The sequence below is a fragment of the Lepidochelys kempii genome, chromosome 11 (genome assembly GCF_965140265.1).
Source record: "Lepidochelys kempii isolate rLepKem1 chromosome 11, rLepKem1.hap2, whole genome shotgun sequence".
Lineage (NCBI taxonomy): Eukaryota > Metazoa > Chordata > Testudines > Cheloniidae > Lepidochelys > Lepidochelys kempii.
In genome coordinates, this window is record NC_133266.1 from 74,698,892 (window position 1) to 74,722,610 (window position 23,719).

The following is a 23,719-nucleotide window of genomic DNA, read 5'->3' on the forward strand; positions in this document are numbered from 1 at the left end:
GCAGGCAGGGCCTAAACCATGCCTGTTCCAGAGAAAGGAATGAGGTTCTGCCTGTTTGAAGATGTCTCTGATGTAAATTAAGCCAGGCATCACTCAAAGAAAAGCACATTTACATGCAAGGTAAACAAAGCCCCCAGGAGAGCAAGTGGAGAAAGATGAGCCCTTAATTTCAAAAGGGGACAGAGACTACACTCTATACCCCATATGACATGCTGAACCCCATGTTCATCCCGTTATATGATTATGGTATGCTGTGTACAAAATATTCCTTATAAGCTAAGTTTCCTTGAAGGTGCACAGCCCCGCAGGGGCTCAGGGCTGCGACGGGGAGAGGCACCTTTCCCTGCCGGCCCCAGCATAGACCTGTCCTGGACTTGCTGCAGCCAGGGGAGAGGCACCCCTTCGCCAACCCGAACCTGCTGCGGCGTGGGGAGAGGCGCCTCTTCCCCCCCCAGCTCAAGTGCTGCTACTGGGAGAGAGAGAGAGCTGGGGGGAGTCCTCTCTCCCCACCATAGCCCCCGGGTAGCCTGCACCCCAAACCCCTCATTCCCCGGCCGCACCACTGAGCCCATACGCCCAGCAGGAGCCCTCACCCCTCCACCCACAATCCTCTGCCCCAGTCCTGAGCCCCCCTCCCACACTCCTAACCCCTCGGCCCCACCCCCACCACATGAATTTTGTTCTGTGCATCAATATGGAGGTGATGTGTCACACCTCACCTCCATACTAGTGCACAGAACAAAATTCATTCCGCACATGAAAAATTAGAAAAATTAGAGAGAACACTGCTTCTGAAGTATCATTTGAAAACTCAATCTGCTGAATATTATTATCCTGTTCAAACATGTGTAACACTGCACATTAAATTATGAGTTTACTATATGCTTGTTACTGAAATATGCTGTAATTCTGGGAAACACTGTCAGACCATTTTCTCAAAGACAAAGGCACCCTGGCTTGCCAGCGAGGTGCTAAAAGGCCATTACATGCTTAATCCAAGATTCACCAGCAGGGGAGTTGGAAACAAAAAATTTACAATTCACCTGAAGGACTGTTGGCAGCTTTCACAAAGGGAGGAGCAACTGACGACACACCCAGAAACACCCACAAGAATGTTTTTGCCCCATCATGCACTGGGAGCTTAACCCAACATGCCAATGGGCGGTGGGGACTGTGGAAACTGTGGGATAGCTACCTACAGTGCACCACTCTGACACTCAATGCTAGCCTTGGTACTGTGGATGCACTCCACTGAATTCACGCGCTTTAGTGGGGACACAGAAGACCGAATGTACAAAATAGCTTCCGAAAATTCGAATAGAATAATTTTGAAATAATTTCGTATTGTAGACGTACCCTCAGTGTTTCTCATCTGCTAAATTAGGATAATGATATTTTCCTTCCTTTGTAAAGCACTTTGAGATCTACAAATGAAAAAGTGATGATGAAGATACTACATACCTTCTCTTCCGCAGTTCGATGTTGGCAGCATCCATTTCATTCACGAGAGGGCCAGGAACCCGATATCTTGGATTTGCTTGTGCTGTGACCAAAGCAAGCTGGTTAGTTTGGATTTAGTTGTATAAAGCCACACTGACAGGGTTAGAAGATGCTCAAGGCCAGGCCACCAAATATGGTAATCTTTTAAAGTCTTTAATGAAGAAAGTGGTGGGTTCTCTTAAATTACATGTAGATACAATATGCACATTTTATTTCTGTTTCTATTAAGTCTTACTTAATGAAATACTAGATGTAACTGTTATAAAAATTGTTGCTTGTATTTTCATTACAATAGTGAGGTAATTTGCCAGTTTGTGGAAGATGCTGGAAAATCTTGGCATCTGGAGACCATTAGCTGCCTAATTTATCACTACCATTCACACCACCCCATTAAATCTCCTGCTAACCCTTTCCTCCATTATGTAGTGAGAGGATTTTTCTATTCCTTCTGAACAGAAAATATATACAAGAACTCCACTGCTGGGTTGTTCGGTTTGTTTGTCTGAAGTAAAAGTAATTTTGTGGAGGGAAGAAGAATCTGTCATGGTTAGTATTTTTCATACCTTCAGATGGTCTTTTCAACTGGGATTTTCGATAAAACAACATGTAGGCACTCTCTTTACCCTGAAATTGTTTCTCAATATCCTTCTCCTTAATGGGCTGGACTTTTGAATCATTCAAGTCAAACCAATGGGAACCAGAAGCGCTGTCCTTTAGTACTGTACATAGACTTTCTGAAGTCCACTGGACATCATTGTTCTGAGAAGAGCTTTGCAGACCTTGTCCTTGGGAATCTGACCCAAATTGGAGCTTATGGTACATCTCCTTTAGACTAACCTTATTATCAGGACTAAGTCGAAATATCTGAGAATGATTCTGCAAATACTGAAAAGAAAGAAAAACAGTACTGTCATAACGACGGAAACGTCTATTACTTGTGCAAAGCTGCATCTGTCACCTGCAAGCCTTTGCATGGCTTGACCTCCCTGAAATAACACCCACTTTTAGGCATCTCTGAAAAACCTGCTTCTACCATGCTTCCTATAGTGTGTCATCTTGATTTGTATAGAAAACCCCTTTTGTTGCTCCCCACCCCCTCATGTGTCAATCCTTAGGCTGCAAGCTTCTTAGGGCAGGAACTTCCCTTCTTGTCTGGAAAGGGCCAGCCACACTATAAGCACTACCACAAACAAAGAAAAAAATACAGCATCAAGAGTGAGATCAGACTAAAGTCAGGAATTTTAAAGTTACTGGCCTCAAATCATTTGGTACTCAACTTGACACCATATAAGGACCCCAGTTTTTCAAAAGTGCTTTGCTCCTGCCTTCTGAAGAAGAATGCAGAAAGTGTAAACAGAATACAGCTTGGTTCATTAGCACACTGTAGCTTTCACAGAACTTGAACCCTGGTCTCTCTCAGCTTTTGCCATAGTCCTGCTTACCTGACACCTCCTAAAAAAGTCTACAGTGAGAACTACAGGAAAAAAAACCTTCAGTAAATTAAAGTATGAAATAATAAAGATAGGTTAGGGACTGACAGCCCAAACAGGATCCCGAAGTGAATACAGAAAACTAAGAACAGCTACTTGGCAAACAGACATAGTAAACACCTTTGTTAAAAGAAAAGGAGTACTTGTGGCACCTTAGGGACTAACAAATTGGTTAGTCTCTAAGGTGCCACAAGTCCTCCTTTTCTTTTTGCGGATACAGACTAACACGGCTGCTACTCTGAAACCTTTGTTAAAGTAGAACTGCACATAAAATGACCAAAGGACGGGGTTGTTTCCTAACTCCCAGAGTTTTCCCTATTTAGTTTTTATTTATTGTATGTCATTTTGTTTTCTTCTTGTATGTGTTTCTCAGCAAGTCTCCAGAATAAAACCCATGTTGCAAGGTTTTTGTTGTTGAACTAATATCGTTCCTCAATTTAAGAGAGGATCCTCTGTTACAGTGGCCTACCTCTGGAGACAAACAGGATAGATAAGTAACATGGCAGAGTGTTGAAAAACAGCACTGATATCAAGCCCAGCAAACAGACAAATTGAAGTGGAATGTTGGGTGGGGAATAGGGCAGCAACAGGGAGAGGAAAGATGATAAACCAGAACAAGATTTTTCATGGATGAAAATTAATACTTTATACCACTGCATCATACCAAATCAGAGTTTGTGGACTTTAAATTTGTCATTCATCCATAGGACTAGTGTTTTTTGGCCTTTATATTTCAGGAGCATCCAGAGGTCCCAACCTTGATTGTACCAAGTGAAGTACAAATACACAGAAAGACACTCCCTGCCCCAGTCAGCTTACAATATAAGCACTTTATATAGTAAATCCAAACCTCAGACAAGTGTAATTTCTGATCACTAACAAAAGCACATTCTTGAAGTATCAAATGAGTTGATTTCAGTGTATGTTCATACAGTCTCATTCAAATAAGCACACATGCATTAATCAGAACATGTAAGACAGATCTGTACACTAGATGAACTGACATCATGAAAACCCACACATATGTACATGCACATTATAATTGTTAACAGACATTCAATCATGACAGAAATCATTGTGTATGTTCAGAATGCTTTTTAGCTCATAAGTTATTTCTCAGTTTACTTTCAATTGCAGCAAAGAAGCTACTCCTCTAAGAGAGCGGTTTGAATTTCACAATTTAAACTATTTTTGAATTATTCAAAATGTGAAAATAGTTTTGCAGTTCAGTGAAGCTTTCTTGGGAGTGCTCAGGACTGTAAGTCATCTTCTTACCTGATTGCTCAGCTAGAGAGAGACTTGCTAGTGCTAAACTGGGTGTCAGCTCCCTGTCACTCTAGTCTGTTGGCCACCAAAACAATCTCATCAGAAGCTGTGTCAGCCTTTACTTTGCCCTGCAGATTAACTTTAGGTGCACCCCAATCCCTGAGCCCCCTTGAACAGCATTCCCCTGTAGTATCCAGCTCCTGACACCGGACACTCACAGAAATTACCAAGTTCGCTGTCTCCATACAGACAGTGGACATACCAGCCTGTCTGGTTCAGCTAAGGAGTCACAATCTGTTTATAATAAAACCAAAAATAAGTGGTTAGTCTCTAAGGTGCCACAAGTACTCCTTTTCTTTTTGCGAATACAGACTAACACGGCTGTTACTCTGAAAAAAATAAGTGTATTAACAATGAACAGAGAGTCACGAATTCAAGTGATGGTTCAGTAAGAATAATAAACACAAAAAGAACCTGCTTCTACAAGACCAGAACTTAGCTCTAGCAAGTTAATCTTATCTAAAGCAGTTTCTCACCTGAAACCTTTTCTAGGCCATGGATCAGCGAGTAGTGATCGATCTATCGGGGATCGATTTATCCCGTCTACTGTAGACACGATAAATCGATCCCCAATCGCGCTGCTGTCGACTCCGGAACTCCACCATGGCGAGAGGCGGAAGCGGAGTCGACGGGGGAGCGGCGGCCATTGATCCTGCGCCATGAGGACGCGAAGTAAGTGATTCTAAGTCGATCTAAGATAAGTCGACTTCAGCTACACTTTTCTCGTAGCTGAAGTTGCGTATCTTAGATCGATCCCCCCACAGTGTAGACCAGGCCTTACAGAACTTGCTAGTTTTCAGGCTTAACCTGGATCCAGATTTTTCATGAACCACCCCCCCTCTGCCAAGGGTGTTGCTCAGTGAAATGGATAACAACATGTATTTTTTGCTTCTCCTTATATTTCCCCAAAATTAATTGTTTTGATGCCAGAAACAAGACAACTTCCCTATGGTTTTAGTTTCTGGTGTCTTTCCATGTTGATTTCACATCCCCCAACCTGACATTTCCTGTTGGACTTTCTCAAATGCAGCTTCCTTTGTGTTGGTTTCCCAGTGTTTAATTTACAATAGAGACAGCGTGGATAGGTGATTTCACACCCCCTTGTCTGGCAAAAAGCTGCTCATCCATGCCCTGTCACCCAATCCCAGCTTCTGGCTGTAAGTTTAAGGGAATAGACAGAAAGATAATATAAAAACAGGAGTGAGAAAGGAAGACGACATAGACTATGTACAGTCAATTGCCTGACACATACTTTAGGAAATACAGTTCTATTGCCTAAAGAGACATTGCTTTTTGAGCTGCCTATATGTAAAACCTTATTTGTTGTAGGCTGGGTGGGGGAAGGAGGTGGGTATTAGCACAGGACCATGGTTAGTAGTAATATTTAATAGGCGGATTCTTTCAAAGTACAGTACTAAGAGCCTGATTTTAGCCTTATTCATCTCTTTAGATAATCCGATGAGGGGGTCAACAAGCATGCGGACAAAGGAGATCCAGTGGATATAGTGTATTTAGATTTTCAGAAAGCCTTTAACAAGTTCCCTCACCAAAGGCTCTTAAGCAAAATAAGCAGTCATGGGATAAGAGGGAAGGTTCTCTCATAGATTGTTTCCTGTCTTTTAACCAGTTACCAAAGGGTAGGAATAAATAGTCAGTTTTCAGAATTGAGAGAGGTAAACAGTGGTGTCCCCCCGGGATCTGTACTGGGCCCAGTCCTATTTAACATATTCATGAACTATCTGAAAAGGGGGTAAACAGTGAGGTGTCAAAATTTGCAGATGATACAAAACTACTCAAGATAGTTAAGTCCCAGGCAGACTGTGAAGAGCAACGAAAGGATCTCACAAAACTGGGTGACTGGGCAACAAAATGGCAGATGAAATTTAAAGTTGATAAATGCAAAGTAATGTGCATTGGAAAACATAATCCTAACTCTACATATACAATGATGGGGTCTAAATTAGCTGTTACCACTCAAGAAAGAGATCTTGGAGTCATTGTGGATAGTTCTCTGAAATCATCCACTCAATGTGCAATGGCAGTCAAAAAAGCGAACAGAATGTTGGGAATCATCAAGAAAGGGATAGATAATAAAACAGAAAATATCATATTGCCTCTATATAAATCCATGGTACACCCACACCTTGAGAACTGCATGCAGATGTGGTTACACCATCTCAAAAAAGATATACTGGAATTGGAAAAGGTTCAGAATAGGGCAACAAAAATGATTAGGGGTATAGAACGGCTTCTGTATGAGGAGAAATTAATAAAACTGGGACTTTTCAGCTTGGAAAAGAGGTGACTATGTGGGGATATGATAGAGGTCTATAAAATCATGAGTGTATAGAGAAAGTAAATAAGGAAGTGTTATTTACTCCTTCTCATAATACAAGAACCAGGGGCCACCAAATGAAATTAATAGATAGCAGGTTTAAAACAAACACAAGAAAGTATTTTTTCATGCAACGCACAGTCAACCTCTGGAACTCCTTGCCAAAGGGTGTTGTGAAGGCCTATACTATAATGGGGTTCAAAAGGGAGATAGGTCCACCAATGGCTATTAGCCAGGATGGGCAGGAATGGTGTCCCTAGCCTCTGTTTTCCAGAAGCTGGGATTGGGTGACAGGGCATGGATAGATAGATGGATCATCAACCCTGTCTGGAACACAGATTCTAAACATATTTTCAATACATGCATACGCCTTCTTAAATAACATGCATACATATATCTGGCAATACTTATGACCAGCATAATATAAGCTTTCATTTGATACCTCACACAACATCCTTTATAGATAAATACTATGACAGCAAAGTGGTAGGTGTCATGAATTTGTCTGGCCTGACAAGAGTTACACAGACTGATGACCCACCAATGGGCCTGTGTGTCACAACTCTTAAGAGGAATCATTCAAAAGGTTAAAATTAAGTTCAAACTCAAAATTCAAATGCAGCAGTTTCCTTTACTATTGCAATGCAATTCTTGAGCTGGCAAGCCTGAGAATTTACTACAAGTGGTAATTTTTTGGATGGGTTCTAAACTACCAATGAGTAGGATTCAGAATAAGAGTCTCATTACAATCATGACTACTGAGTTGCTAATTCAAGTGTACTGTATTTTTTAAATCACCATTAATATTTCCATATGTACTGACATTTCTAAATACATTGCTATATGCATTTTCATTCATATATTAGACTTACATTACAGATTGCCTGCTGGGAAAGGAGAGCCACTGTTTCTCTTATTGTTCTTAACATTTGAAATTTTATAAGAACACAAGTTTAAAAATTTTTCTTAAACTGAAAAATGTGAAGTGATTTGTTAGTAATAGGTTTAACGAAAATTTAACTAAATGCACCTGTTAGAGTTTTACTGTTTTTCTTACCTTTCGTATTGGTCCATATTGTTTCCTGTATTTTTTGTTCCAGGACATTCCTTTTTTCTCCAGTAGTTTCTGCCCTAACTGATCCACAGGAATTTGTTTAGATTCTTCCTAAAGGAACACAGTTAACAGACTTTGAGATGAAGAAGTGGTGGGAAAAACCTCAAACACACCAACCAAGAAGTATGCAATAAACTAATGGGTTTTGCTAACCTTTGCAACAGCTTGGGTAAACTACTTAAGGCTACTAATGGAGTGGCCAAACAAGTATTCAGAGAAATCCAGTGGATGGCTACTTTTATATTAAAAATCAACTTCACACTTTCAGTCTCATGCTCCTTGCTGAATTACTAGGACAAGTTTAGATTCTTTTCACTTACCCACCCTTCCAGATCATTAATTAACAGGGAGCAGTAAAGATCTGTTTACATACCATACCTCTGATAAAATCCCTTTCAGGATTGTCAGTGGATTCTCCATTTCTTTGGAATTTTCAGTATCTTTTTGAACCTTCTCTTCAGTCATCAGTTTGCTTTCCTCCTCCTGAAAAAGATCATTGATGGGGTCCTTACTACAAGGCTATGGAAATAAAGATTAGTAAATACTATTATTTCAAACAGAGACCTGTATTTTCCTTTGGCTTTCTAACAGATTCTTTTCTCTTTCAGAATTATGGGTACCCATGCATAACTGTAGCAGTTAAAGGTGGAGAAAATGTCATTAAAGAGGTCGTATCAGACCACACACACACTTACTCACCAACAGGGTTGCCATAGGAGCAGGCATCATACTGCTTGGCTGCTCCACTCCCCCCACCTCCTTTTTTTTAAATGAACTTGGATGCTCAGAGGAGCGAAATACAATTTCCACACTGGGTGGCAAAACACTTTGGCATGCAAGGCTGGCCCTATTACTTTTGTCTATAGAAGGCTCCTGATCACTCAGTTACTGCCCCTCCTAATTTCCACATCCTTCCCCAAACCTCATGATGCAGCCTGTCAGATGAGATGTCAAATGTTAGATTCAAAGACTGCCAGTGCAGACAAGGTTCAGTGAACGGAAATTCCATGAGCTTTTACAGTGTAACAAAATAATTTTTGAAGAGGACTATCAAACCTCATACTGTATAGGACATTGACTTTTATAGATGCTGAGGTCACTGGCAATTTTTGATATGGGCTGGTCAGCCTCACAGATGAAGCTGACCCCTCTAAAAGGCTTAGCTCACTGACCCCTCTAAAAGGCTTAGCTTTGTAAATTTGATAGGCCCCTTGGAGCTTAAATCCCTCTCTAAATCATATGATGTGATCTAACTCAGCAGGATAGCGAATAGACAACCAAATCTAGTCACAAGGTTTGATACCGTTTCCAGTCTCCAATTAGAAGAAATCATTCCTTGACTGAATAAAGGGTCTCTTCACATCAGCTGAGCGCATGACAAAGGCCATGAAGGACAGCTTGAGTAAATGCCTCACTAGACTATTTTTGTTGATACAAAGTGTACTTAATGCTTTAGTACAGTCAATGTTAGTACAATACAATGTTTTCGACAACCAGGAGAAAAGCCATACAAAATGAGTGTTCTAGACTTACTTTCAATTGCCAATTTCCTAATGCATCAACATCTTTGATATAAACATGGTAGTGTCCTCCATAGCAGCCACCTTTGTGTATAATAACAGAGAAGAGCTCATACATATACTCCAAATCATCCAACTGAGTCTAAAACAAGAGGAAATTAATAAAGCCTGTAAGACTTTTACACAACTACAAGGAGGATTTTACACTGTGGACAAAACTTCAGGTGTTTTAGTGGGGAAAAGGATCAATCAATGCAGTTCTCCGTTAACCACCATTATTCCAGAGTTAAAGATACATTTGAACCAAGCCAAAGATGCATTTAACTACATTAGAAGTAAAATATTTTCAGTAACAGTGGTCAACATAAAAGTACGTTTTATTCAACTGCTGAAACATGCCAACTCGGCTCTCCCTGAAATTACTATTCATATTTATTGAAGTATAGTTAGCAGCTCCATTAGCTAATATTGTGTTGAATATTTCAATTGAATGCTGTTGAAATACTTTTCTTTGGAAACAAAAATGTTTATCAGAAACAAGTTTACACCACTTCAAGTCATAGTTGCAATTTTCTGGAAAGTTACAAGTAAATAGTTTAGAAGTTCTAAGTTAAAAGTGACTTCTTGAGAAATGCTGGTGGGGGGGGAAAGGGGGAATGTCTAATTTCACTGACCCCTCTAAAAGGCTTTGTTAACTCTTGAAACGTTGCGGAGCTTAACAAAAAAAACTCACATGTAGCCTAACCTTTACAAAAATTAAATTAAAGCAAATAATAAGCTCCTCCACCAAAGAATGTTGAAAAATTCTTCCTCAACTGCCAGTTTGCAGAACTTTAAAGACCAAAACCATGGTGATTAAGATTTTAGGAAAGCAGATTTTAAAAAAGTGTGTCTGCAGTAAGTATATTATTTACATAGTTTAAGGACTAAAGATAATTACGTAAAGGCTTTGTTTTGTTAATAACTATGTTTTGGTTATATGAATGTCTAATATGACTATTCATCTGTATAGATTTCTAAGAGTGCATAAACTATCATGGTGTGGCAATATACAACTGAGTTTCTATATAATGCTATTAGATAATACCAACATAAAAATTAATGTAATGCAACAACTAACTTTCAGGTAATGAGGTTTTTGCCTGGGAATGTTCAATTAAATTTTATCTATTACTGATTTTTCCCATTTGTCAGTACTACACATTTTCGCACCACAAACACTATTAAAAGAGATCTCTTTTGGAAGGATAGATTGCAGACAGAGGGAAAGCCATACAGTTTCTTCTGTAAATAGTCTGTGACCTGACCAAAAAGGTAAAATAAAATATGGCTCATCCTGGAGATAAATTTCCTACATATTCAGCCAGAGAACAAATTAAGACAAAATTGTTCAAACCTGCTCACAAAAAGGTCTGAGGTTAATCCTGATAGGGAACGTATAGCAGCTTGTTTCCTTGTATCGTTCACACTTCTCAAAGTCAAAGTTAAACCTCAGGAGCGAGATAGTAAGAAAGGGCGGCAACTTACGTAGTTTAGCAGACTGTAAAATGAATAAAAAAGTTTTAAGTATGAGTTTATTACTGGAAAGAAGCAGAATGTCCTCCATTCTAAACACAACTCTCTCAGGCTGTCAGGAGAAAAGTTTCCCAGAAGGTTTCAATAGAAAGCAATCAGCCATTATGGATTTTGTAAGAGGATATCATCCATTAAAAAGAAGATCCCAAAGGTAATGACAGTGGAAAGTAAAAATTAAAGCAAACTATGTAAAGGAGAATTCTGAATAGCACATCGAAAGATGTTTTTCACCACATTACATATTATGTGAAACGGTTACTTGTCATAGAACAGATGAACATATAGTGACTAGTTCTAGTAAGTGCCAACACAATCACTAGTCAATTCTTTGACACTTTCAAGGGAGACCCAAGTAATAAGTAGTAGATGTTATATCACCTTTTATTCAGATCCACTCCTTGACAGGTCATCCAGTACTGCACTAGTCTAAATGTTTCTCCTTCCCTCTGACAGGTTATGAGGCCCATCAGAAAAACTTCAGACATACCAGTTTTGAAGGACAGAGCACACAGACAGCCTAGAGTTTACAGTCCGCTGAGATGAATGAAAGCGGTTTACAGTCTTTTAGAGATGAATAATCCTGCCCTCTTCCCCACAGAGGAAGAAGTGCATGCAGGAGTTGCGGATACAATTAACTGCACAGGGTGTGAGGAATGGTTTAAGGAGCTTGAGCTGGGGAAGCACACCTCCTGGACAGCACAGGACAGTCCTTTAAGGGCTCCCCTGCACAGTATGCTGGGCAGTGGTGATTCAGGGTCATGGGTGACTGATCCACTGCTACATGGAGGGGAGGGATAGCTCAGTGGTTTCAGCATTGGCCTGCTAAACCCAGGGATTTAAGTTCAATCCTTGAGGGGGCCATTTAGGGATCTGGGGCAAAAATTGAGGATTGATCCTGCTTTGAGCAGGGGGTTGGACAAGATGATCTCCTGAGGTCCCTTCCAATCCTGATATTCTATGATTCTATGGATCCACTTGCCATTTCCCATCTTGTGCCCTTCACAGACATTTACAGTCAGGTGATGATGGTGTAAAATGCCACCAACCATGATCTGACTCGAAGATTCAAGAGTGCAGTGATTCTCCGCTTGTCTAGCTCTTGTACAAGTGGAGTTGCACTGATTTGCAAATTCAGCATATCTGACAAAAATAAAGACACCATAATTTTTGGTATTAATGTTTCGACAAGATTGTGGTTTGAGCTTGCTGCTTACAGAGCAGCTCTCAGACACCTCTAAATGTCTGTGAAAACGTAATTACATCTCTATGCTGATATAACGCGGTCCTCGGGAGCCAAAAAATCTTCCGTGTTATAGGTGAAACTGCGTTATACCGAACTTGCTTTGGCCTTGAGCATTTCGGTTATTAATAGTCACTTCCCGCCCCCTGACTGACCCCTCAGAACGCCCGATCCATCCAACCCCCCCAGCTCCTTGTCCCCTGACCACCGCCTCCAGAGACCGCCTCGTCCCTAATCACCCCCAGCACCCCAGCCCCTACCCAACCCCACTGTTCCCTGTTCCCTGACTGACCCGACCATTATCACAGAATCATACAATATCAGGGTTGGAAGGGACCTCAGGAGGTCATATAGTCCAATCCCCTGCTCAAAGCAGGACCAATCCCCAACTAAATCATCCCAGCCAGGGCTTTGTCAAGCCTGACCTTAAAAATATCTAAGGAAGGAGATTCCACCACCTCCCTAGGTAACGCATTCCAGTTTTTCACCACCTTCCTCGTGAAAAAGTTTTTCCTAATACCCAACCTAAACCTCCCCCACTTTAACCTGAGACCATTACTCCTTGTTCTGTCATCAGCTACCACTGAGAACAGTCTAGATCCATCCTCTTTGGAACCCCCTTTCAGGTAGTTGAAAGCAGCTATCAAATCCCCCCTCATTCTTCTCTTCCGCAGACTAAACAATCCCAGTTCCCTCAGCCTCTCCTCATAAGTCCTGTGTTCCAGTCCCCTAACCATTTTTGTTGCCCTCCGCTGGACTCTTTCCAATTTTTCCACATCCTTCTTGTACTGTGGGGCCCAAAACTGGACACAGTACTCCAGATGAGGCCTCACCAATGTCGAATAGAGGGAAACGATCACTTCACTCAATCTGCTGGCAATGCCCCTACATATACATCCCAAAACGCCATTGGCCTTCTTGGCAACAAGGGCACACTGTTGACGCATATCCAGCTTCTCGTCCACTGCTGCCAAGCCATTCGGTCCCTAGTCTGTAGCAGTCCATGGGATTCTTCCGTCCTAACTGCAGGACTCTGCACTTGTCCTTGTTGAATCTCATCAGATTTCTTTTGGCCCAATCCTCTCATTTCTCTAGGGCCCTCTGTATCCTATCCCTACCCTCCAGCGTATCTACCTCTCCTCCCAGTTTAGTGTCATCCGCAAACTTGCTGAGGGTGCAATCCACGCCATCCTCCAGATCATTTATGAAGATATTGAACAAAACCGGCCCCAGGACCGACCCTTGGGGCACTCCGCTTGATACCGGCTGCCAACTAGACATGGAGCCATTGATCACTACCCGTTGAGCCTGACGATCTAGCCAACTTTCTATCCACCTTACAGTCCATTCATCCAGCCCATACTACTTTAACTTGCTGGCAAGAATACTGTGGGAGACCGTGTCAAAAGCTTTGCTAAAGTCAAGGAACAACATGTCCACCGCTTTCCCCTCATCCACACAGCCAGTTATCTTGTCATAGAAGGCAATTAGATTAGTCAGGCATGACTTGCCCTTGGGGAATCCATGCTGACTGTTCTTGATCACCTTCCTCTCCTCTAAGTGCTTCAGAATTGATTCCTTGAGGACCTGCTCCATGATTTTTCCAGGGACTGAGGTGAGGCGGACTGGCGTGGAATTCCCAGGATCCTCCTCCTTCCCTCTTTTATCCACAACCCCACCCCCTGACAGGCCCCCTGGGACTCCCTCACCCTATCCAACGCCCCCATTCCCCGTCCCCTGACTGCCCCGCCCCCAGAATCTCTGAACCATCCAACCCCCCCTGCTCCCTGTCCCCTGACCACCCCCCGAGACCCTCTGCCCCTTATCCAACCCCTTCCGGCGTCCTTAACATGCCACTCAGAGCAGCGTGTCAGAGCCAGACACGGTGACGCACTGATCCACCGGAACACACAGACCCGCCCCACACAGCGCTGCTTTACCGCGTGTTATATTGGGGTAGAGGTGTACTTCCGTTGCGCAAAAAAAAAAAAAAAAAGCGGCTTTCCCATACAGAAAATATTTGAAACTATTCCTAAATATATTAATGCAGATATGAATCTAGGTCAATATTGATCATTGTACATATACACCATATGCAACATGCACTTTATATTTTTAGTATCTGAACACAACGATATCTGTTAACAAATTCAATTAATACTTAACTTGTAAGTTAGACGTATTTTGCAAATCACATCTACTGATATATATTTCAAATACAAAATTAACCCATTTCATATGTTCTTTGTTTTAAAAGTTAAAAGAAGCTTTCATATAGTGTACAAGATGCATTAAACATGTATGGCTCTCGCCCTATAAGGGTAGCAAGTCAGCTTTTATAGTAGTTAACCTGCCTGCTCAACACAGGGAAACTTGAGATTGTTTTCCCTTTTGCTGATCAGTGCATTTCCTACTCCTGGGGGAATTCTGTGCCAATAAATAAAAAATTCTGCATAAATATTTTAAAATTCTGCAAATTTTATTTGACAAAATAGCATTACATAATCATGCCAGTTTCAATTTTGGTAATTATTTCAAAATACCTGTGAGCAAGCATATCCGTAACAATACAGACACACACACACAAAAATTCCCCCAGGAGTAGAGAGTTAAAAAAACCCTTATGACAACCCAGTTCCTGCTTCTCTGCCTCCCCATGCCGGCCCAGACACTCACACCTCCTAGAGCCCAGGGATCCAGAGGGAGAAAGCCTGATGCTGGGTCCTGGGCTTGCACAGAGTCTCCTGTGCACCACCACCTCCACCCTTTAGGGTGTGCTGTGAACTGCAGCTGCTGGGAAACCTCCAGTTCCCTCCCCTCCCGCCAGCCTTATCTTCTAGATGCGAACTAGGCTCTGACAGGTCCAGCGGCCCCTAGGGCCAGTCAGCATCTTTGCAGCCCATTTCTGTGGGAATGGAAAAGGAAACTCTATGTGCACATTAATTTCTGCAAAATTCTGCACTGTGCAGTGACGCAGAATTCCCCCACATCAAAGGATAGAAATGTTGGAGGCTCAAAGAGGTTCAGCCAATGCATTTACATCTGTTTTACCCACATGGAGGTGCAGACAGGACCAGAAGAAGCATGAAAAGAGCAGAGTCTACTCCAGCTCCAAGATCAGAGTATTGGTCAAAAAGCAGCTTCATGGTTCAGAAGGTATATCTACACTGAGACAACTTGGAAGTATATTTCTGCATTGGTGCAGATCCACCACCAGCAAGAGTGGAAGTGCTAATGTACAGCAGGCACAGGCATTCAACAACTGGTTTAATCTAATTCTGTAAAAAGTGCTAGGAAACACTCCCATTTGCCAGGGAAATTTTAGTAGCCTTTGAGGAGAGGATTTGTCAAACCCTGCGCAGAGCCATCAGTCTTAGCTAGAAAGTAGGATTCGTTCATAATCTACTTTTAACAAAATTGTTTGCACCAGCCAGTTGTGGTCTTCTGATCTACTCCAAGTTGTTTAGCCGCAGCTTGTCCTAGCCCCTCTTGCCTCCAGCCACAATGGGCATTATTTTGAGGTAAGTGAAGAGATCTGCTCTTCTACACTGACAGACTCATTCAGAAAAAAAAAATCTTACAATTTGCTAAGCCTGAATGAACACTTGGATACTAACTCAGGCTAAACTATTATGTGTTGCAGTGGTGCTGTAAATCACTGGAAAATTATTACTGGATGATGAATTGATATTTCATACCGCCCAAACCTTACCCCATCCATCCAGGACCTAGTAAGAAACTGCAATAATGTATATGTTAACACAAGACATAAAATATTTTAAAAATTTTCTATAACCATTCCTCATACCAGGGGGGGGGGAAAATGAGAGGTCTTTTCACATGTTCTCTGCTTAAGGTGACTGCTAAGAGTTTATATATTAATCAATTTGGCAAAGAATGCCAAAGCCCTCCCTAATGTAAAGTACCAATGCCAATCTTATCCAAATTCCTGAACTGCTGTCAAACTGGATACTATGGACCAGCTAACCCATTACCTTTGCTGCTTCAACCAATTTGTTGCACGCTCCACATCGGTACAAGTTATCATTTTCGAAATATTCCTCTTCCACATACATGTTCCACAGGGCCTCCTCCAAGCCAGATACATCCTTCACTGCTACCGTTAGATCTAAAAAATCCTCCTATACAATAGTACAGCAGAGAACCAAAGCCAATAAGTTGTGTAAACAGATTTTGATATTTGGTATACTACAGCACATTTGCATGCAGGCACAATAGCAGATTTGCTACATATAAAGAAACACATTAACACAAGTCATGCTTCTGGATTAAGGGAATCTCTCTCATCACTTTATTTCAGCAATACTAGTATTTTTTAGGATTTTTTTTTTTTAAAAAAACTGTTTAATTCCTCTGTCATAATTTAGCTTCGTAAGAAATCCTAGTTGTAAAAAACATATCAGATTAGAAAAAGTAAAAATAGATTGTAAAATGTGAATGAAAAATGGAGTTTCACTGTAGTAACATCATTACTTACATCTCTAACCATATCTACCATATGCGATACACAGTAACTCAGCTAGAAACTGCCACAGTGCTACTGTTTTCTTCTGATGACTTATGCCCTCACCTTAGGAAGAGCTTAGAAAATACCAGTCAAGGCTCAGTATGAACAAATACGCCTTGAGTATTTTCCATGTGTTTAGAAGTCTACAGAGTCCTAACCCATAAAAGCTGCATGGTTCCAATAAATTGATTATTAGAATGGTCAAAATATTTAATTAGCTTGGAACACGTTGTGAGGTTAAGCAAGCATTTACACGTACAGAAAATTTAACATCTTCAATAAACCGTAACCTGCTTAACAAGTTCCCAACAAGCTATGCTATTAAACACACACAAAGCTATCCTGGAACATGCCTACGAATTTACCTGTCTCTCACTGACATTCTTGCACTCCTTACAAACAATCTGGTTAACAACAGTCCCATGGTACAACCGATTAATAAGGTCATGGCCAGAAGTCCCCACAAGGGAAGTTTCCAAAGCACTGAACAGAATCCGATTTAACTCCTGTACATCATGTTGTCTCATCTCCTGCAAGACAACATAGGACACATTTTTAAGAAAGAGTTTATTAGTGCAGTCTGTGGCTTTTTATATTATGATGACTAAAGCATTTTCTAAAAGCAATAATCAAAAGTTACATTGGACACATAACAAAGGCCTTAAAAGGAAGCAAGATACAATGTGAGAGATGCCCACTACCAAGAGAGAAATACTGTGCTGACTTAAAAGTTTGTTTTTTTCCCTACTTCTTTCCAGCCTTAATTTACTTCCATTATTTCTGCTACATAACATAGCATAACATAGTTCTGCATAACATAGTCCAGGTCATACACTCTACTCCCACTGAACTCAGTGGGACTATTCCCTTTCATAAAGTATATGCCTAATTATTTAAAGGACTTTGAGCCTTAAGTCATCAGGCAAACAGTATCCTGCAAAAAATGAAAAACTACAAAAATATTTTTAAAATATATTTTATATCTGCAGAGACCCATGTTCTTGTTCTCCACAGGAAACAGTATGTGCTGTCAGTGGGGATACAGACAAAAAAAGAATATTTACCAAATTAAAAATATATTTCCCCAGCTTGAAAAATTCTAAGAAACTTTCTCACATATCAAAATATTTCAAGTGTCCAAGAGTCATCCTCTCTCTCTTTTGGAAGAAACTCTTACAAGCTGGGTCCTTACAGATACCATACTGTACCTCATTGCTGTTCCATCCAAAGCTCTCAGTGAGGTCTGTTGTAGATGCAGCCTGCTGATCTAAAAGCAAAAGCTGAGCAAATAAGCGTTGTAACTGTAATGGAATTATTCGAACCTAAACGTTTGAAGAAAAAAAAAAAAAAAGGTTCAGGAAGCAACTTCAAAACCAGTACTTTAAATAAAATGAATTAGGATTTAGCACAGAAGTGAGAATAAGCCACCGTCAACCCAGTAGCACTTATGTTCTAATTATAACTTGGCCTACTTCACAATTCTATAAATATGGATAAATCTTTCCAAAATCTACATAATAGTTCATCCTTCTCAGTTAAGTATCTCTTGAGAAATTCAAATTTATTATTTCAATGGTGGTAAACTAATATACAGAAAGAAGATTAAATTTAGGTTAATGATTTTATCATATTATAAACAAGTAACTTTCTTTTGTATTTTTCCCATTTTAGTACCTCAAAAAAACCCCAAAAGAACATTGTTTTAGATTTAATTAAATCATAGCTAGGACAGCTATTGTAGCTTTGATTTACAAAGAAAACTCACTTCACCAGCAATTTATATTCCCAGTATGGTCAGAAATTGTATTCCCTCTTGATTCAACCCCACACTTTTCTGAATCAACCTACAGCAGAGGATAATAAGAGTAGATTTTAACACCTTTACATCAGGTTTACTGATATCTTCCAGAGAACCAAGTTCTTCAGGGCCCAGGGAAAACAGTGCTTCTGTAATGGAAAAGGAAACATGACTTTAAAATAAAGAAGCTTTACATTCATATGCATCATATTTTAGTTTATTTCTATGAAAAGTTAACATGCTGTACAGTTAGCAATCAAAAACATCCCAGGAAGCCCTTAAATACCTTAAGAAGTTTATTCCTGAATGACATTTGTACTTTTTTGTACCAATTTATTTTCACCCCGCCCATATTAAATATCAATATTAAGAAACATACAAATGGTTAGATGTCTTCAAACACTGCTTCTTCATAAGTTAATGGTTACGTGAAAAGTGAATGAGCGGCAATAGCCAAAGTGAAATGGCACCCTATTTTAAAGAAGTTATAAGCACATTTGTGTCTCTATGATGTGAATTATACATAAAATATCAAGACATGCTATTTGCCTTTTTGCAGAGGAGAGAGATATTAACTTTATGGACCACCTGCTCTTTGTTTTCATCTTGGCTGCTACAGCTTATCTGGAGTGAACAGTACTAAAGTGCTTTTGAAATTGGCTTTCCATTGGTAACATTTTATAAATAACTGACAACCGTCAATGCAGAATTTCTAGTAAAACAGTGTTAATATGACATGTTGCTGGTAGGGGCAAAAGCAGGGACTTTTGCTCTTTTGGACATTCAGAGAGCTTTCTACAGATTTGACTGGACTTTCTCTGTTCTCTTGGTTTTTTACTCCAACCCTCCCCTCCCTCCACAGTATCTCCACCTCAGCTTCACTCCATACTTGCCCCTCTTCTCTCCTGTCCTTCCCTTTTCTTTTATTCAGCATATCCTCAATGAACCCCCACCCCAAAGAAGGGGGGGAAAGCGTGGAACACAGTGTTTACTGCCATCACATCTTTCACTCTGCTGGCGTGTTCTACTCCTCCTTCCACCCTGGGTCTGTCTGGTCTATTTAGCTTGACAGCTGTTTGGGGGCAAGGACTGTCTTCTTCTGTGTGTTTGTACAGTGGCCAGCACAATGGGGCCCCACTCTTGGTTGGCCCTTAGGCACTACTGTAATAAACATGGTTAATTTTAAAGTTACTTTAGAAAGTTAAATTTTAAGATACCATACCTCTAAATTCTGGTGTGAAATGCAAAGTCTGGAGAAGGGAATTGAGGTAGCAGGTCCCGCCCTGATTTTTGATACCACTTAATTTGGTGAACTCCCTTGGAGCAGGAGGCTCAGTATCTTTGGACTTTGGTTTCTTCCCTTTTCCACATTGATTATTTGACACAAAGGAAAAGTCCTCTTCAAATAAGTCTCCAAACATTGTGAAGCCACACTATAGTCCTTCAGAAATCCAACAAAAATCACCATTTAGCACAAAAACTGCAATATTAATTGGTTATGCAGTACATGCTAATTGAATCTTGAACATAGTGTTTTCAGAAGTTCTCAGCCTTGGCCTAACTATGTCAACACTGAAATCACTGATGCATCCATTCTATCTAGTCATCTACTATAAATCACAAAGATATCAACTTTTAGCTATAAATCAAGATAATTTAAAAGTTATTGTTTTTGTACTTTTTAACATCCACAGATTTCAGTTCCTGGACATTTCATAATTTTATTCCAATCTTAGTGACCAAAGCCTTGTCTATACACAAACTTGCACCAAAATATCAGCTTTTATTGATACCTTTGCGGTTTAGTTTCAAGTCTTTAGGTGGATACTTCTTTTGGAATAAAAAACACCCTATTCTGATTTTGGTAAAAACAGGGCACTTCTTCCAAAACATGCACAGACTTGTAACCAGTGGTGAGCTGGAGTCGGTTTGCACCGGTTCGCGCAAACCAGTTGCTAAATTTTGAAGCAGTTTTTAGAACCGGTTGTTAACCCACTTCCCTGCAGGGGGCGCTGAGGCTTTGATGGGCTCCGGCCGGGAAGTGATGTAATTCCTCCTCCGGCTGCCGGGGGCGCTGCGCTGCAGGAGCCATGTGGGCTGCCGCCTGGCCCTGGACACAAGCCCTGTTGCTGCTGCTGCTGCTCCCCTGGCCCTGGAGCTCCTGCTGTGTGCTGCTGCTCTCCCCGTGAGTACCCACCACCCTGCCCGCAGCCAGCCCCCGTCTCCAGCCACCCCCGCACTCCCTGCCTGCAGCCAGCCCCTGTCTCCAGCCATCCCCTGCCCTGCCTCCAGCCACCCCCGCACCCCTTGCCCGCAGCCAGCCCCTGCCACACCCCCTGCCCTGCCTGCCACCAGCCCCTGTCTCCAGCCACCCCCTGCCCTGCCCGCACCAGCCCGTGCCGTACCCCCTGCCCTGCCCGCAGCCAACCCATCTCCAGACATCCCCGCACCCCCTGCCCACAGCCACCCAGCCCCTGCCGGCAGCCAGCCCCTGCCGCACCCCCTGCCCTGCCGGCAGCCAGCCCCTGCCCTGCCGGCAGCCAGCCCCTGCCGCACCCCCTGCCCTGCCGGCAGCCAGCCCCTGCCGCACCCCCTGCCCTGCCGGCAGCCAGCCCCTGCCGCACCCCCTGCCCTGCCGGCAGCCAGCCCCTGCCGCACCCCCTGCCCTGCCGGCAGCCAGCCCCTGCCGCACCCCCTGCCCTGCCGGCAGCCAGCCCCTGCCGCACCCCCTGCCCTGCCGGCAGCCAGCCTCTGCCGCACCCCCTGCCCTGCCGGCAGCCAGCCTCTGCCGCACCCCCTGCCCTGCCGGCAGCCAGCCTCTGCCGCACCCCCTGCCCTGCCGGCAGCCAGCCTCTGCCGCACCCCCTGCCCTGCCGGCAGCCAGCCCCTGCCGCACCCCCTGCCCTGCCGGCAGCCAGCCCATCTCCAGCCACCCCCGCACCCCCTACCCGCAGCCAGCCACTGCCACACCCCCTGCCCTACCCGCACCAGCCCCTGCCACACCCCCTGCCCTGCCCTCAGCCAGCCCATCTCCAGCCAGCCCTGCATCCCCCTGCCCTGCCTGCAGACAGCCCCTACCTCCAGTCAGCCCCTGCACTGTCTCCAGCCAGCCCCACACCCGCTTGCCTCCAGCCAGCTCCACACCCCCTGCCCTGCCCGCAGACAGCCCTGCACCCCCTTCCTCCAGCTAGCCCTGCCCCACACCCCTGTCTGCAGTTGGCCCCACGTCCACTGGTGCCCTGCAGTTCCCAAGGCAGTTACCCTGCACACCTGCTTCAATGAGGGGGGCAGGGAGCAGCTGGGACCCACACATGTGCACACCCTCGGGTGACCAGACAGCAAGTGTGAAAAATCAGGACAGGGGGTGGGGGGTAATAGGAGCCTATATAAAAAAAGACCCCAAAATCGGGACTGTCGCTATAAAACTGGGACATCTGGTCACCCTAGCACACCCCCGGGAGTGACAGGGACCCACCCATGTGAAACAGAGCTCATTTCTAGTTCAGTCCCATCTTTTTAAAAAAGAACTTTAGGCAGGGTTAACACACACCTGTATTTTCCCGGACAGGTCAGGCGTTTTGGTTCTTAAATCGCCGTCCGGGAGGAATTTTTAAATTTTAAAAATTCCTCCCAGGAAAATACAGACGTATGGAAAGCACAAAAAATACATACTGGGGCACATCCCTTACATCAGAACTTTTCACAGGGAACCGGTTGGTTGTTAAGATTTGGGCAGCTCATCGCTGCTTGTGACCGAACAACAAACGGGATCACCCAACACCAAGCGCGTTACTTGGCCGCAGGAGCGCGCCTGGCGCTTCAAAGGGGGGGCTTCGCCAACGCCACGCCAGCGGAATGAGGCTCGGCAGAATCCGATTTCTGGTTTTGTGACAACCATGGGTTCGAACAAGCACTTCCCCGCGCGGCGAGGTGCTCCTTCACGGCCGCAGGGGGAGGGAGGCCTGACCGCAGTGGGCGAGTGGCCGGGGAGATCCTCGCCGGGCGCCCCTTAGAACACCAACCGCCCCGCGCGCGCCGCAGCCAACCGCCCTCAGGCGCTGAGGCCAGCGAGGTCTCGCGCAGCGCCTCGCTCCCTGCCGGGCCTCTCCACGGCGGGGACATCCACCTTTCCCCGCAAACCCCGCCCCAGCTCCGCCCCCGTCCCCGCGCCGCGACGGTGGGACGCAAACGCCCCGCTGAGGGGGTCTCGTCCCCGCGCCGCGGAGGAGCCAGCGGAGCGGCCCGGCGGGGTCCCGGTGCCTCAGCGCCCCACAGCCGCCCCCGCGCCGCGCCGCGACGGGGATGCGTCTCCGCCCCTCCCCCACCCTGAGCTGCGGCTTCCCCGCCCGAGCGTGGGAGGTCCCCGCACGGCAGGGAGGCCCGAGGGGGAGTCTCCGGGCTCGCTCACCGCTCACAGCCGGGACCAGCACCGCGGCCAGCTCGCCGCCGCCATGGTTGTTTTGGCTCCGTTATCAGCCGGCTCCCGCGGGGCGCGATGGGAGTTGGAGTCTTTCCCTCGGCACCTGCATCGCCGCCTCCCGCAGCCCGGACTACAAGTCCCACAGGCCACGCGCCAGCTGGAGTCAGCGGCCTCCGCTAGGGAACCCGGCGAGTGGGCCCGCAGCACCCTCTGTAGAGGCATATGACCGGAAGCGGCGGGCGCAAGGCTCTCTGGGGGGTGTAGTTGACTCGGAGTGGTTGCCGCAAAGCCCGCTGGGAGGTGTAGTTGCCTGGGAGTAGTTACCGCAATACCTGCTGGGAGATGTAGTCTCTCTGGCGAAAGGTGGCTTCTCTGTGAGACTTAATCTAATGGGGAGAAAATTTCAGAAAATGTGGTATAAAGACTCATAAAATGCCACCCATCCCTTGTCATCGCAGGTTTCAGAGTAGCAGCCATGTTCGTCTGTATCCGCAAAAAGAACAGGAGTACCTTGTGGCACCTTAGAGACTAACAAATTTATTTGAGCATAAGCTTTCGTGACCTACAACTCACTTGTACTCCTTTTCTTTTTGTTCAAATTAAGTGGTTCATCAAGGAACACTTGGTTGACAATGTTTAATCCCCCCCTCCCCACACACACACACACACACACACACTGTTCCTCACACATTCTTGTCAACTGCTGGAAATGGCCCATCTTGATTATCCCTACAAAAGGTTTTTTTTCTCTCCTGCTGGTAATAGCTCACCTTAACTGGTTTCAGAGTAACGGCCGTGTTAGTCTGTATTCACAAAAAGAAAAGGAGGACTTGTGGCACCTTAGAGACTAACCAATTTATTTGAGCATAAGCT

General features: G+C 43.8%; 1 protein-coding gene across 13 annotated transcripts in view; it reads right to left on the reverse strand.

Moving 5' to 3' along the window:
* USP40 (ubiquitin specific peptidase 40) overlaps positions 1–22,935 on the reverse strand; it is a 59,001-nt gene extending 36,066 nt beyond the window's left edge. For 5 of the 13 annotated variants that reach the window (XM_073306853.1, XM_073306858.1, XM_073306860.1 and 2 more), the window contains exons 1-12: positions 22,835–22,934; positions 19,649–19,867; positions 18,508–18,575; positions 17,837–17,950; positions 16,994–17,158; positions 16,096–16,242; positions 10,682–10,825; positions 9,299–9,427; positions 8,144–8,248; positions 7,709–7,816; positions 2,064–2,385; positions 1,462–1,543 (exon numbers count right to left, since the gene is read on the reverse strand). In XM_073306853.1, coding sequence (XP_073162954.1) covers positions 1,462–1,543; positions 2,064–2,385; positions 7,709–7,816; positions 8,144–8,248; positions 9,299–9,427; positions 10,682–10,825; positions 16,096–16,242; positions 16,994–17,158; positions 17,837–17,950; positions 18,508–18,575; positions 19,649–19,847 — 1,583 coding nt within the window. In that variant the 5' untranslated portion in view covers positions 19,848–19,867; positions 22,835–22,934. Of the gene's footprint in view, positions 1–1,461; positions 1,544–2,063; positions 2,386–7,708; positions 7,817–8,143; positions 8,249–9,298; positions 9,428–10,681; positions 10,826–16,095; positions 16,243–16,993; positions 17,159–17,836; positions 17,951–18,507; positions 18,576–19,648; positions 19,868–22,834 lie in introns of those variants that run through there. The other 8 variants (XR_012154395.1, XR_012154394.1, XM_073306859.1 and 5 more) reach the window with 5 other exon arrangements.
* Between the last annotated feature and the right edge of the window lie 784 nt (positions 22,936–23,719).